The sequence below is a fragment of the Belonocnema kinseyi genome, chromosome 5 (assembly GCF_010883055.1).
Source record: "Belonocnema kinseyi isolate 2016_QV_RU_SX_M_011 chromosome 5, B_treatae_v1, whole genome shotgun sequence".
Classification (NCBI taxonomy): Eukaryota; Metazoa; Arthropoda; class Insecta; order Hymenoptera; family Cynipidae; genus Belonocnema; species Belonocnema kinseyi.
In genome coordinates, this window is record NC_046661.1 from 150,702,513 (window position 1) to 150,718,109 (window position 15,597).

Genomic DNA, 15,597 nt, shown 5'->3' on the forward strand with positions numbered 1-15,597 from the left:
ATACGCATTTTCCACAAAATAGTTAAATTTGTAATCAATTAAACGGATTTTCCATCAAAACGTACGAATTTTACAGTAGTTAAATTTTTAACAAAAAAAAAACGAATTTTCCACGAAGTCTTAAAATTTTTAATCAAAGAAACGATTTTTCCACATAAAAAAAAAGAATTTTCCACCAAAGAAACGATTTTTACACCAAAAAATAAGAACTTTCAACAAAATAGTTAAATTCTCAACGAAATAAACCGAATTTTCCACCAAAAAATACAAATTTTCAACAAAATTGTTAAGTTTTTAACCAAAGAACGGAATTTTCCACCAAAAAATACGAATTTCCCACAAAATAGTAAAATTTTTAAACAATTATTCGATATAGTTAAATTTTCAACCAAAGAAACGAATTTTTCCACTAAAAATATTAATTGTTCACAAAACAGTGGAATTTTTAACCAAAGATACGATTTTTCAACAACAAAAGAAGTACGAAATTTCCACAAAATAATGTAAGTATTAAACACAGAAACGAATTTTCCAACAAAAATAGGGAATTTTAACAAACTTGTAAAATTTCCAACTAAAATAATGCATTTTTTATAAAGTAATTCGACTTTCAACTAGCAATTGAGTTTTCACCTAAAAAAAGATTAATTATACTTAACGAAAAATGTTGTAGTCGTTAGCCAAATTTTAAACAAAATGATTGATTTTTCAAACAAACAAATGAACTTTCCACCAAAAAATTTGAATTTTCAACAAAATAGTTCAATTTGTTAGTTAACAGATCAATTGTATACCAAAAATGAAATAGTTCATTTTTCAGCTACAGAAATGATTTTGCAACCAGAGCAAAAAGAAAAACAAATTTTCAACCAAATAGTTAAATTTTTAACTAAAAAGATGAATTTTCAACTAAAATGGCGAATCTTCAAGCAAAAAAAATAAATTTTTAACAAAGCAGTTCGACTTTCAACCAAAAATTTAAATTTACAACCGAGTGATGATTTTTTGAAAATTTCCAAAAAAGTGAGTTTTTTAAATTACTGAATGAAAATTTCATTTAAAAATCGTTAAAAATTTTTAAACTGAATTTTCATTACCTCTTAGTGAAGAATTCAAATATTAGTTTCACTGTAATCTAAAAAAAATTCCTCTTATTGAATTATAAAATTTTGGAATTTAAAGATACTTAAACGTGTAAAAATCTAACTAAAATTTTGTTTGCAAGTTTTTACCAGTAGCGGGTCATTCAACAATTTTAATAAACTTTTTTTTTTATTCAAAACAAATTTCTTGTGTAAACTTTTTTTTAATCTATCGCATTTTTTGAAGAATATAAAAAAGGCTAATTTAAAAAAAAATAGATTCATTTGATTAATTTTCAATATTAAAAAATTACTCATATGGATTTCGCAAGAGTTGAAAATAAATTAATAAAAAATCTACCAATTTGTTCTCAAACAAATTGCTTCGAAACATTTTTGGCACCGGTCTAAAAAGTTTTTTAATTTTAAAAGAAACCATCACGCCAAACTACGTGCTTTTGTAACAATGAGAAAAAAATATTATAAAAAAGAAAAATTAATTTTAAAAACAATAAATAATTAAATAATTTCTTTTGAACGTGAATAAAATTCTTAAAATTCATTGATTTTTTTCAAAATTTTAAAAGAAACTCTCTCCATTTTTGAAGCCAAATAATAAAAGGATAATGCCTCAAAGATAAGGAGATTGTAGACAAAGAAAGAAACCATAAACTCGTTTATGTGAGTTCAGTTCGATGACGGTTGATACAAAAAACTTGCCACGAAGTAAAAGTGTATTTCTGATCAATTATTTCAGCTTGGAGAAAAATATCCAATCGCATTATTCTCTTTCATAATGAAATCGAACAAATTGTTTATAAATGTCTTGCTAAATAATGTAAAAAATTGTATAAAATTAAATTTAAAGGTTTCGTAATAAATTGTAGGTATAAACTATCGATTAAACCATTACAAATATACAAACATTCCGTACGCACTATTCTACAAAATAAATTGTTCACATCTAATATGGCTACTGAAATTGTTATAAAATAAATAGTAAAAAAAGGAGTGATTCACGTAACATCGTAATTTCTATCGTGCTTTTAGTATGCCGTATGCGTACCTGTATTCGAATGTTGTGAATCATCCTGAATCGAGTTCAATGCCGCTGTACGCAAGAAAAGAGAAAAAAATTTAATTTTTAGAGCACAAGTTATTTCATGTCTCGATATCCAATATTTTAATCGGTTTAATAAAATAATTAATGTGAATTCCACAGCCCTAAATGGCCCCAAAACAGAGGAAATAGGTTGATTTTTCAAGACAATAGGGACATAATTTGTTTGAAATAAAATTAACTTATCATTACATTTTCAACAAAATAGTTGAATTTTCCACTACAAAAGATTTTCCAACTGGGAGATTAATTTTCCACGACTGAGTTGAGTTTTCAAACTTAAAAATTCAATGTTTTAGAAAAACGTGGAATTCGAAACGCGAAAAGATAAATTTTTAGGAGAAAGTTAATTTTAAAACAAGGGAGAGGAATTTTAAATCAAATAATACGAATTTTCTAGAAGAAAGTTGAATTTTCAAACAGAAGAATTAATTTAAAAGTACTTAATTTTAATAATAATTCAAAATTAAAATTGAATAATAAAAAATTTAATTTAAATTAAATAATAATTAACTTAAAATTAATTAATTTTTTTTTAATTATTATTTTTCTACTAAAACAATATGAATTTTCAACCCCAAAAAGATGTATTCTCCCAGAAAAAGATAATAATTTATATTTTAATCAAAAAAGATTTTAACAGTTTAATTCAACCAAAAAAAAAAAACGAATTTTCAACGAATCAGTTAAATTTTTCGCCCAGAGATCTTTCTTGAACCGAACAAATAATTTTTAACAAAATAGCGGAATTTTAATTTAAAAAAAGATGAATAATCAACTAAAAATATAATAATTGATACTTTAAACAAAAAATATTTTAATCTCAAATAAAAAAAGGTTGAATTCAACCAAAAATACGTATTTTCAACAAATCAGTTGAGATTTCAAGAGAGAAGTTTATTTTCAACCAAGAAGAATTTTTCAACAAAAAGTTGCATTTTCAACCAAATAGATTATTAAAAAAAATAGTTAAAATTTTAACAAAATCATTAAATTTTTTTAAACAATTAGTAGAATTTCCTTTATAAAAAAAAACAATTTTAAGAAAAGAGTCAAAAAGGCCATTTTTTAGAAGTCAGTTAAATTTTCAACCCCAAAACTTTAATTTTCAACAAAAAAGTTTAATTTACACCAAAAAATATGCGCATCTTACCAAAATAGATAAATTCTTCAACACAAAAGGATGCATTTTCCACAAAAAATAAGAATTTTCAAGAAAATAGTGTAATTTTGAAATTTAAAAAAAAATTAACAAAAATTACATACCTCAATTGTATGTTATAAAAATTAATTTTTAACTGGGAAAGAAAACTAATTTTCAATCAGATAGTAAAATTTCCAACCCCAGTCATGAATTGTTAACTAAAGAATTCAATAATTATCAACCATATAAATTAATTTTCCATCAAAAATTACAAATTTTCAGCTAGAAAAGATAAGTTTTATACCAAAAATGAAATAGTACAATTTTCAATTTGAAAAGAAAATCATTTTTAAGCAAAAAAAAAAAAAAATTTTCAACCGAAAAAGATGATATTTTAAGAAAAATGGTAAAATAAAAAGAACAATAATAAAATTGTTAATCAAAAAGACGAATTTTCAAACAAGAAGATTAGATTTCTACCAATATGACGAATTCGCAAAAAACACATAAATTTTCAACCAAAAATGAAGTAAATTGTAAATTAAAAATATTTTCTTTAAAATATTTTGCATTATTTTTCGAAATTTTAGGAAAGAATTTTTTATTTTTTGCATTATTTTTCAATTCTCTCTTAGAATTCATTTTTCAAAATAAAAAAAAATCATTTGAAATTATTCCATTCCATTATTCCATTTTTTTTAAATAAAAAAATATTTGAAATTTTCCCAAGAATATTAAAAAAAATGTATTCTCTCTAAACCGTTCAAAATTTTCAAAAAGCTTTATAACTAAAAGACAAATTTGCAAAAAAAATTTAATATCTCAATTTTCTGTCATAAAACTTAATTTTTCACTAAAAAGTTCAATAATTATCAAACAAATAAATAAATTTTCCGTACAAAAATTAAAATTTTCAACAAAAAAGATAAATTTTACACCAAAAATGAAATAATACAATTTTCAGTTTAAAAATAAAATAATTTTTAAGCAGAAAAAAGACTAATTTTCAACCGAAAAACATAATATTTTATGGAAAATTGTTAAATTAAACAAATAATAATAAAATTATTAACCAAAAAGATAAATTTTTAAACAAAAATATTAATTTTCTACCAAAATGACGAATTTGCAAAAATTAAGTAAATTACAAATTTAAAATATTTTGCATTCTTTTTCGACATTTCAGGAAAAAAAGTAAAAAGCAAAGGAAAAAAAAATTTTTAAACCGTTTGAAATTCTTAAAAAGCTTCTTTTTCGAAATCAAATCTACATTTTGTTTCAATTTTTTTAATCCAACAAAGTTTTAAATTACTTTAATATCTTTTGAAATTTCTGAATATTGATTAAACTTTCCGAATTTTTTCTAAAATTTTTTAATATTGAAAAATTGATAATTTTTTGTGGTTATAAATCTTTTAGATTCTTTTTCGACATCTTAGGAAAGTATTTAAAAAGTTTTTATTATTTTCAATTAAAATTATTTGACAAAATGAAGAAATCATTTTTAAAAATTTCAGAAATATCAAAGCATTTTTTTATTTACTTGAAACCTTTGAAAATTCTTAAAAAGCTTTGAATTATTAATTTAAATTCTTCCAAATTATCATTTCGTTGTAAATCTTTAAAAATCTTTCAAGTCTTAAATTATTTTCTTATCTGTTTATCTCTTAAACTTATTTGATTTTTTTTCATTTTATAATCTTACAAAATTGAACAATTTTGCTTTAAAATCTTCTACATTCTTTTTCGAAATTTTAGGAAAGCATTCTAAACCTTTTGCATTATTTTTTAATTTTACATTAGAATTCATTTTTCAAAATAAAAAAATCATTTTAATTATTCCAGGAATCTAAAGATTTTTTTGGATTCTCTTGAAACGTTTCAAAATTTATTAAAACACTTCTTTTTCCAAATTAAAAAATCTTCATTTTGTTATTATTTTTTTAATCTTTTCAAATTTCTAAATATATCTTAAACTATCTTCTAATTTCTTTTAAATTCTTCTAATCTTGCAAAATCGAAATTTTTTGCTTCAAAATTTAAAAAAAAAATCGACATTTTAGGAAAGTATTTTAATCTTTTGAATAATTTTTCAATGTTCTCTTAAAATTCACTTTTTTAAATAAAAAACTATTTAAAATTTTCCCAAGAATATTAAAAAAATTCTTATTCTCTTAAAACCATTCAAAAAACTTTTTTTTTTTAAATAAAATCTATATTTTGTTTAAATTTTTGTCAAATCTTTTCAAAATTTTTAATGTCCCTTAAACTTTCTCAAATTTTTTCGAAAATTTGTTTAATCTTGCAAAATCGAAAATGTTGGCTTAAAAACTTTTACATTATTTTTCGACATTTTAGGAAAGTATTTACATTTTTCTGAAATCTCTTTAAATTTTCTTTTTCAAAATAAAAAATCATAAAAAATTTTCCCAGGAGTCTTAAAAAAATGGTTATTCTCTTGAAACCGTGAAAAATGCTCAAAAACCTTTTTTTTCGAAATCATCTAAATTAAAATTTTCTTTTAAATCTTTTCAAACTTCTAAATATCTCTTAAACTTTTGAATTTTTCTAAAAATGTATAATTTTGGCAAATCGCAAATTTTTGAAATTCTTTTTCGACATTTTAGGAAACTACTTACAAATTATAAATGTTTTGAAATCTTTTTCATTTTTCTCTTAAAATTAAAAATAAATAAATAATAATAAAATAGGCTTTATCTAGTCCAGAAAAATTCGAGGAATTGGAAAAGAGGTCGGACTAGTCGTCCCGAAAATCCGGGACTTTAAAATCTTTTCGAAAATTGCACTTTTCCCATGAATCTTATTCATTTTTTTTTTTTTTTAATTACTTTGAAGTCTTTTCAACTTTAAACATATAAATATTTTAAACACTGTTTTCCATATTTCAAACATCGTAAACATTTCCGCATCAGATATAGTTTAAAGCGTTTAAAATTACAAAAAAAAAGAAAATTCCTAACCTTAAAAGCTGTCAAAATCGCTCCAAAAAGTGACATAAAAGATCTCAGAAATGCGGAATCCAAATAAAAAATCGTGTCAACGACCGGAAATCTTTCGATCTAATGCATAACCCCGCCGTTGGATGCAATCTCTCTATAATAAACAGTCTTAAGTGGCTAAATTGACATGTTTGTGTACACTACTGTTTAGACGGAAATAGGTTAGGTTTCTGTTTTATACGTTTTATATATTGTATACATATTTGTAATTATTGTTTGGTATTGACCGGTGGTGCATTGGGCAGCATTTGGCGCCCTCCAAAATGGTCGACGTGCTGGAACGTGAATGTCAGGTGGCAGAAATTTGGGACACGCGGATCATCTCCGAGGAATGGAAGAGGTTAGGGGACGCGATGTCAAATTGAGGAAAATAAGGACTCACCACTTTTTTGCATGATTCTCGTTCTTCAATCACAGTCCACCAGTCATAACTTATATTCCTTGAGTCGATTGGTAGGACCACACAAGTGACAAAATTCCCAAACACTCGGGACGAACACGAAAAGAAACCGAAACCAACTCAACACAAATGCACGCACGGACACTGTTTTTCAAATTCTCTCGATGACTCGAACTATCGATATACCTGCATAAACGGAGTAGCGGTCGATGCGGAGCGCGAGGAGGAGGACAAGGAAATAAGAACAAAACCGAAAAAACAGACGACTGTGCGAACCTGGTGGCGGTTCACACAACCTACAAATTCAAACTTTGGGCGTGAGAGGAAATCCCAGGAGCGTGCCTTCGAAATTTTTTCGATTTTAAATAGAGTTCTTAAATTCCCGAGAATTTAATTTCAGATTATATAACCGAGAATATGACAGAATTTAGGAGAATTTAAGGGAATTTAAGAATTAATGATTTTTTTTTAATATTTTTATTGTTCAGGTTACATCAGCGGCTAAATATAAATTATTTTCTAGCTCAGACATATTAAAAATTTTAAAATATATTTATTTATTTCAAACAAAAAAAAAGTTTGTTCTACTTTAAAAGATAACTCTTTAACAGAATAATTGAATTTTTAACATAATAGTTTAATACTCAACCTAAAAAGACAAATTTCCAACAAATAAAGATTTTTCATTAAAAAAATTGATAAAAGTTTATCTAAATTATTGAACCTTTAAACCAGAAGACAAATATTCTATACAAAAATGCAATTTTTAAACAAAAAATATGACTGTTCAACAAAAAATTAATTTTCCATGAAACTGATGCATTTTTACGCAAAAAAAGGAAATTTCAAACTAAAAAATTATTTTTTACAACAAAAAAACGCGAATTTTAACTAAAAAATATCAATCTCAAAAAAATGGAAACGTTCCATTTTTTGTTAGAAAATGAATTCTAAACAACAAAAAAAAGAAGTATTTTCCACTTAAGAATTCAATTTTCAACCAGACATAAGCCTCCAATCAAAAAAAATTCACAGTGTATAGTTTAACTTTGACCCAAGTAGTTTAATTTTCAATTGAAAAAGATTAATTTTCAACAAGATGATTAAACTTTTAGCCAACGAGATAACTTTTCAACTTAAAATATAAATATTTTAAAAAAAAGTGATTTCTTAAAAAAGCGATTCAACCAAATGTCTTAAACAAATTAGTTGAATTATCAAGCAAAGAAGAACGATTTTTAACTAAAAAGTTGCAATTTTCATTAGAAAAATGAAATTTCTTCTGTAACAGATGAAGTTTTAAATCAAAAAGATAAATTTTCAAAAAAATTGAATTTTGTATCCAAAAAGACGAATTTTTAACCAAAAAGGATGACTTTTTAACAAAATTGTTGAATTTTCTAGCAAAAAGTTGCATTTTCATCAAAAAATATGAATCCAAAAAAGGATCCAGTTAACTCATTAAATTCTCTTTTGAAATTTATTCTCCTTGTTTAAAATTTTTTCTTTTTAGTTAAAAATGTAAGTATTCTAATCAAATAATAATAATAATTTTAGTCAAAAATTCATCTATCAGATTGGAAATAAAATTATTTGACTGAGAGTTCAACTCATTTGTTACAAATTATTTTGTTGAAAAATAATCTGTTTGATTGAAAACTTGTTTTTTTTCTTTGAATAAAAAGGAATTTTTTGCCGTAAATTTAAGTATTTTGTTGAATTATTTTTTTGTTTACTTGAAAATTTCAGTTTTGGTTGACAATTTATCTTTTTCTAGTAAAAATTAATTTTTGTTGTTGTTGAAAATTCAACTATTTCAGTTGCAGATTCATCATTTATATTGAAAATTCATCAGTTTGGATAAAAATGTGTATTTCAAAATTTAATTTCCGTTCTTTGTTGAAATTTTTCTTTTTTAGTTCAAAATTCATCTATTTCGTTAAAAATTAACCTTTTTGTTTAAAAATTAATGTAATTTTTTTTAATTCGTCTCTAGCAAATAGTTGCATTTTTTTTAATACGAAATTTATCGTAAAGCAAAAGAATTTTTTTTACAAAGAAAAGTTGAATTTTCATCCAAAAAAAGTTCCAGTTTGAGTTAACTGGAACTTTTTTTGGATGAAAATTCAACTTTTCTTTGTAAAAAAAATTCTTTTGCTTACGAAATTTATCGTAAAGCAAAAGAATTTTTTTTACAAAGAAAAGTTGAATTTTCATCCAAAAAAAGTTCCAGTTAACTCAGTAACATCAAAAAATTTAATATTTGTAACAAAATAATTGACTTTTTAATTCAAAAAGGCGAATTTTTTCAACCAAAAAGGATGAATTTTTAACAATATAGTTCAATTCTCCGCCAAATAGTTGCATTTTTATCCCAAAAATATCAATTTTATACTAAAACAGATGAAATTTTATTATAAAATATTATACAAATTTAAAATGTTTAAATTAAAAATGCAGTAATTTGGATCCTTTACATTCAAAAATTCTTCAATTTGGAAGATTTAGAATTAAAAGCTCGACTTTTCATTATCAAAATCATCCAAATATAAAATAATTTATTTATAAACCTCAAAATTTTTAATTTTGAAAATTTACCATTAAAAATTATGCAGATAAAATTTTTAAAAAATTTAAAATGCTGTAATTTGAATCATTTAAAATTAAAATTTCTTCAATTTGGAGGATGTATAATTGAAAACTCGACATTTAATGTTCAAAATAATCAAAATTTTAGAATTTAAATTTACATTCCTTAAAAATTGAAGAATTAAAAATTTTCAACATTGATAATTAAAAAATTTAAAATTTCTAGTTTGTAAAAATGCTGTATTTTAGATAAATTACATAATAAATTTCTTCAATTTAGAAGGTTTAGAATTGTTAACTTGCTTTTTCACAATGAAAATTTAGAAATTTTTATTTAGACTAATTTAAAATTAAGAACCATATAATTTTGAAAATTTATAAATAAAAACTGTTTGAATTTTAATTAAAAATGATGCAAATTTCGAATGTTTAAATTAAAAATTGTGTAATTTGGATCATTTACATTAGAAATTTCTTGAATTTGGAAGATTTAGAGTTATAAACTTGACTTTTTATTTTTTAAATCATCACAGTTTAACATGTTTATTTATTTATGTTTAAAATGGAAGAATTAAAAAAAATTTCAATTAACAATTTTGTAATTAAAAATTCTGTAATTTGGATGATTTACATCCAAAGTTTTTTGAATTTGGAAGAATGAGACTTGACAGTTTTACGATGAAAACTATTAATTTGAATGCTTTACATTAAAAATTTCTTCAATTTTGAAGACTTTGATTTTAAGAATTGTAAACACGATTTTTTATTTTGAAAATCATCTAAATTTAGAATTTTTATTTATGCAATTTTGAAATTAAAGAATTTTGAGAATTTACAATTAAAAATTGTGCAAATTTTAAGTTTTTAAAATTAAGAATACTGTAATTTGGATAATCGACATTCGAAATTTCTTTAATTTGGAAGATTTATAATTGAAAGCTCAACTTTTGATTAACAAAATCATTAAAATATAAAGAAATTTATTCATGAGCATGAAAATGGAAAATTTTTTATTTTGAAAAATTTCAATGAAAATTATGCAGATAACAATTTTTTAAATTAAAAATGCTGTAATTTCGATTATTTAAAATTGAAATTTCTTCAATTTAGAAGGATTAGAATTGCGAACTTGATTTTCTATGATAATTGAAAATTTTCTATGATTTTCTATGATGTAGAAATTTTTATTTAAACTAATTCAAAGTTAAGGATTTTTTAATTTAAAAAATTTATAATAAAAAATATGCAAGTCTTGTGTTTTACAATGATAAATTTTGTGATTTTGATGCTTTACATTCAGAATTTCTTTAATTTGGAAGAATTATAATTAAAAACTCGATTTTTTATTTTCAAAATCATCAAAATTTAGAAATTTTTATTTATGCAATTTTGAAATTAAATAAATTTTGAAATTTACAATTGAAAATTAGGTAATTATTAAGTTTTAAAATTAAGAATGCTGTAATTTGGATAATTGACATTCGAAATTTTTCAATTTGGAAGATTTATAATTGAAAACTGGACTTTTGATTATCAAAATTATCAAAATATAAAAAAATGTATTCATAAAATTGAGAATTGAACATTTTTAATTTTGAAAATTTACAATTAAAAATTATACAGATAAAATTTTTTAACAATTAAAATTGCTGTAATTTGGATAATTTAAAATTAAACTTTATTCAATTTGGAATGTGTAGAATTAAAAACACCACATTTAATGTTAAAAATAATCAAAATTTAAAAGTTTATATTCATACTCCTTCAAAATTAAAGAATGTAAAATTTTCATTTTAACTAATTCAAAAGTAGGGAGTTTATAATTTTGAATATTTATAATTGAAAACTGCGATTTTTTTGGAAGATTTAAAGTTAAAAGTCTGATCTTTTATTCTCAAAATAATCAAAATTTAAGAATTTTTATTAATGCATCTTTAAAAGTTGAAGAATATTTAAACTGAGAATTTGCAATAAATAATTATGCAAATTTTGACTTTTTCAAATTAAAAATGCTGTAATTTGGATCATTCACATTCAAAGTTTCTTCAATTAGGAAGATTTAAAGTTAAAAACTTGACTTTTGATTTAAAAAACCATCAAAGTTTCACATTTTTATTTATTTATCTTTAAAATGGAAGAATTTTTAAAATTTACAATTACAAATTTTAAAATTAAAAATTCTGTAATTTGCATAATTTAAGACCAAAATTTTTGGGATTTTGAAGAATAAGACTTGCCAGTTTTAGAATGAAAACTGTTGTAATTCGAATGCTTTACATTCCAAATTTCTTCAGTTTTGAATATTTAGATTTTTAGAATTGAAAACTCGATTTTTTATTTTTACAATCATCAGAATTTAGACATTTTTATTTATGCAATTTTTGAAGATAAGGAATTTTCAAAATTTATAATTAAAAATTATGCATGTGGAAATTTGTTTAAATTAAAAATTATCTAATTTGGATCATTTAAAATTAAAATTTCTTCAATTTGGAAGATGTAGAATTGAAAACTCGACATTTGATTATCAAAATAATCAAAATTTAAGAATTTATATTTATACTCCTTTAAAATTAATGAATTAAAAATTTTCAACATTTATAATTAAAAAATTGAAAATTTTCAGTCTTTAAAAACAAAAAATGCCGTAATTTGGAACATTTATATTAGACATTTTTTTAATTTGGAAAATTCAGAATTAAAAACTTGACTGTAGATGTTCAAAATTGAAATATAAAAATAAATAATTTATGATTAAATATAAAAAATAATAAATTAATTTTGTAAATTTATTTCCAAACAAGAATTTTTATTTATTCATCTTGAATATCGAAGAATTTTTAATCTAAAAAATGCGCAATAAACAATTTATGCAAATTTTAAGTTTTTAAAATTAAAAAATCTGTAATTTGGATCATTTACATTAGAAAATTCGTCAGCTTAGAATTGCGAACTTGATTTTGAATGATCAAAATTGAGAAATTTTTATTTAGACTAATTCAAAATTAGGTATTTTTTAATTTTAAAAATTTAGAATTAATAACTATGCAAGTTGATGTTTTGCAACAGAAAATGTTGCAAATTCAATACTTTACACTCAAAATTTTTTGAATTCGAAAGATTTGTTTATTCTCATTTAAAATTAAAGAATTTTTAATTATGAAAATTTACAACTAAAAATTATGTAAATTAAAAATTTTTTAAATTAAAAATGCTGTACAATTTGAATCAATTACATTTTAAATTTTTTCAATTTGGAAGATTTAGAATTAAAAACTCGACTTTAGATGTTCAAAATCATCAAAATTTAAGAATTTTATTAAATTCATCTTCAAAATGAAAGAATCCAAATTTTGAAGATTTATAATTAAAAATTGTGAAAAATTTAAATTTTCTGATTCAAAAGTGTTGTAATTAGGATCATTTATATCCGAAATTTCTTCAATTTGAAAGATTTACCATAGAATTGAAAAATCGACATTTGGTGCTACAAATAAATAAAATTTAAGACTATTAATTTATACATCTTCAAAATTGAGGAATTAAAAATTTTGAACATTTATCATTAAAAAAAAAAAGCAAATTTTAAGTTGTGCAATTAAAAAAACCGTAATTTCGATCATTTACATTTAAAATTCCTTCAATTTGGAAGATTTAGAGTTCTAAACTTAACTTTTGATTTTAAAAATCATCAAAATTAAACATTTTTAAATTAAAAATTCTGTAATTTGGAAAATATACATTCGAAATTTCTTCAATCTTGGAGATTTAGATTTTTAGAATTAAAAACTCGATTTTTCATTTTCAAAATAATCAAAATTTAGACATGTTTATTTGTACATCTTTGAAATTAAAGAATAAAATTTTTTATAATTTACAATTAAAAATGCTATAATTTTGATAGAAATTTCTTCAATTTAGAAGGTTTACAATTGTGAACTTGGTTTTTCATAATAGTTAAAACTTATATAATTAACAACAAAGGCTATGGAAGTTTGAAGTTTTACAATGGAAAATCTTGTAATTTTGAATTTTTAAATTCAAAATTTCTTGATTTTGGAAGATTTAAAATTGAAAACTCGACTTTAGATGTTCAAAATCATCCAGATTAAAATTTTTTTATTTATTCGCCTTTAAAATTTAAGAAATTTTAATTTTGAAAATTTATAATTAAAAATAATGGAAGTTTCAAATTTTCTAAATTAAAAATGCTGTGATTTGGATCATTTACATTAGAAATTTCTTCAATTTGAAAGATTTTGAATTGAAAATTCGACATTTGGTGCTCAGAATAATCAAAAATTGAGAATGTTTATTTATACGCTTTCAAAATTGAGGAATTAAAAAATTTGAACATTTATAACTAACAAATTAAAAATGACAGGTTTTTTAAATTAAACATTTTTTAATTTAAAATTTTGTAATTTGGATAATTTACATTTAGAATTTAAAATTTGCCTTTCGGTCTTAAAAATAATCCAAATTTTATTGCATCTTCAAAATTCAAGAGCTTATAATTCTAACAATTTTTAACTAAAAAATAAAGAAAATTTTAATTTTTGCAATTGAAAATTATGCAAATTTTAGAATTAAAAATTATACAAATTTCAAACTTCACGTTGAAAAGTATCGTAATTTGGATAATTTATATTAGAAATTTCTTTAATTCGGAAGATTAACTGTTGAAAATTCGACCTCTTATTTTCAACATCATAAAAATTGAAGAATTTATTATTTTAAAATTTGCAATTAGAAATTATGCAAATCTTAAGTTTCTAATAACATGAATGCTGTAGTTTGAATTCGAAATTTTTTCAATTTGAAAGGTCTATAATTGAAAACCTGACTTTTGATTTTTAAATAAACAAAACTTTTATAGTTTTTAAATTTGGAAACTAGAAATAATACAAAGTTTAAGTTTTTTGGTTAGAAATTATGTAATTTCGCATGTATTTAATTTTAAAAACTAACTATGAAAATTATAAAAATCTTGAACTTCTTAATTAAAAATACTGTAATTTGGATCATTTATATTAAAAATTACTTTAATTTGGAAGGTTTAAAATTGATAGCTTGACTCTTGATCATTAAAATAATTCAAATATAAGAATTTGTATTCATATATTATTAAAATTGAAGAGTTTCTAACTTTTAAACTAAAGAATACAAAACTTTGCAAATTTTAAGTTTTACAATTCAAAATGCAGCAATTTTTATAATTTTGAAATTTAATCTTCTCAATTTTCAATTCAAATTTTTCATAGAAAATTCCACTACTTAGCTGAACATTGAACACTTTTGTTCACAAAAATTTTTTTTTTTTAATTTATACTTTCAGTTGAAACTACATCCCTTTAGTTGAAAATTGAACTATTTTGTCTGAAATTCGTATTTTTTGGATGAGTTCAAAAAGTTTGTTTAACAATTAAAATCTATCTTGTTTGAATTAACAAAACATTTGTTGTTGAGATTTCGCTAGGTTTGGTTGAAAAATCAGCTACTTGATTTAAAGTTGGACTAATTGTTATAAAAATAAGTTTTTTATACGATTCATCATTTTAATTGAACATTCGTCTCCTTGATTAAAAATTTAACCATTTTGTTGAAAAATCAATTTTTTAAACTAATAAACTGTCACTAGTAAAATGCCAAACTGACTTATAATAAACTAATCAATTAACAAATTAACGTATAATAATAAGCTAATAAACTGTCAAATTGGTCAAATTTTCGTATACTAATGAACTGTCAAACCAATGCATACTAATAAATTGTGAAACTGCGTATACTAATAAACTAATGAACTGTCAAATTAATGTATGCTAATAAACTGTCATACCAGTGCATACGGGTAAACTGTCAAACCAATACATACTAGTGAATTGTCAAATCAATGCATACTAGTAAAGTGTCAATCTAAAATATACTAAAAAAACTCTTAACTGTCAAACTGACCTAATAAACAAATTAACTGTCAAACCAGTGCATAGTAGTAAACTGTCAAGCCAATGCATACTAGTAAAGCGTAAATATAAAATATACTAAAAAAATCGTAACAGTCAAACTGACCTAACAAACTGTCAAATTAACGAATACTAGTAAACTGTAAAACCAATGCATACTAATAAACTGTCAAGCTAACTAGAAAAATGCATACTCGTACAGAGTCAATCTAAAATGTACTAAAAAACTCTTAAACTGTCAAAGTGACGTATACTAATTAACGAATAAGTTGACAAATT

General features: G+C 22.0%; 1 protein-coding gene across 2 annotated transcripts in view; it reads right to left on the minus strand.

Annotated features, from left to right (window-relative positions):
- Positions 1-7,022, minus strand: part of LOC117172501 (septin-7) — a 178,067-nt gene extending 171,045 nt beyond the window's left edge. Inside the window, exons 1-2 of one of the 2 annotated variants that reach the window (XM_033360506.1) lie at positions 6,749-7,022; positions 2,149-2,193 (exon numbers count right to left, since the gene is read on the minus strand). In XM_033360506.1, the coding sequence (XP_033216397.1) occupies positions 2,149-2,193; positions 6,749-6,761 (58 nt within the window). In that variant the 5' untranslated portion in view covers positions 6,762-7,022. The remainder of the gene's footprint in view (positions 1-2,148; positions 2,194-6,748) is intronic. The other variant, XM_033360508.1, reaches the window with a different exon arrangement.
- Positions 7,023-15,597: the final 8,575 nt, after the last annotated feature.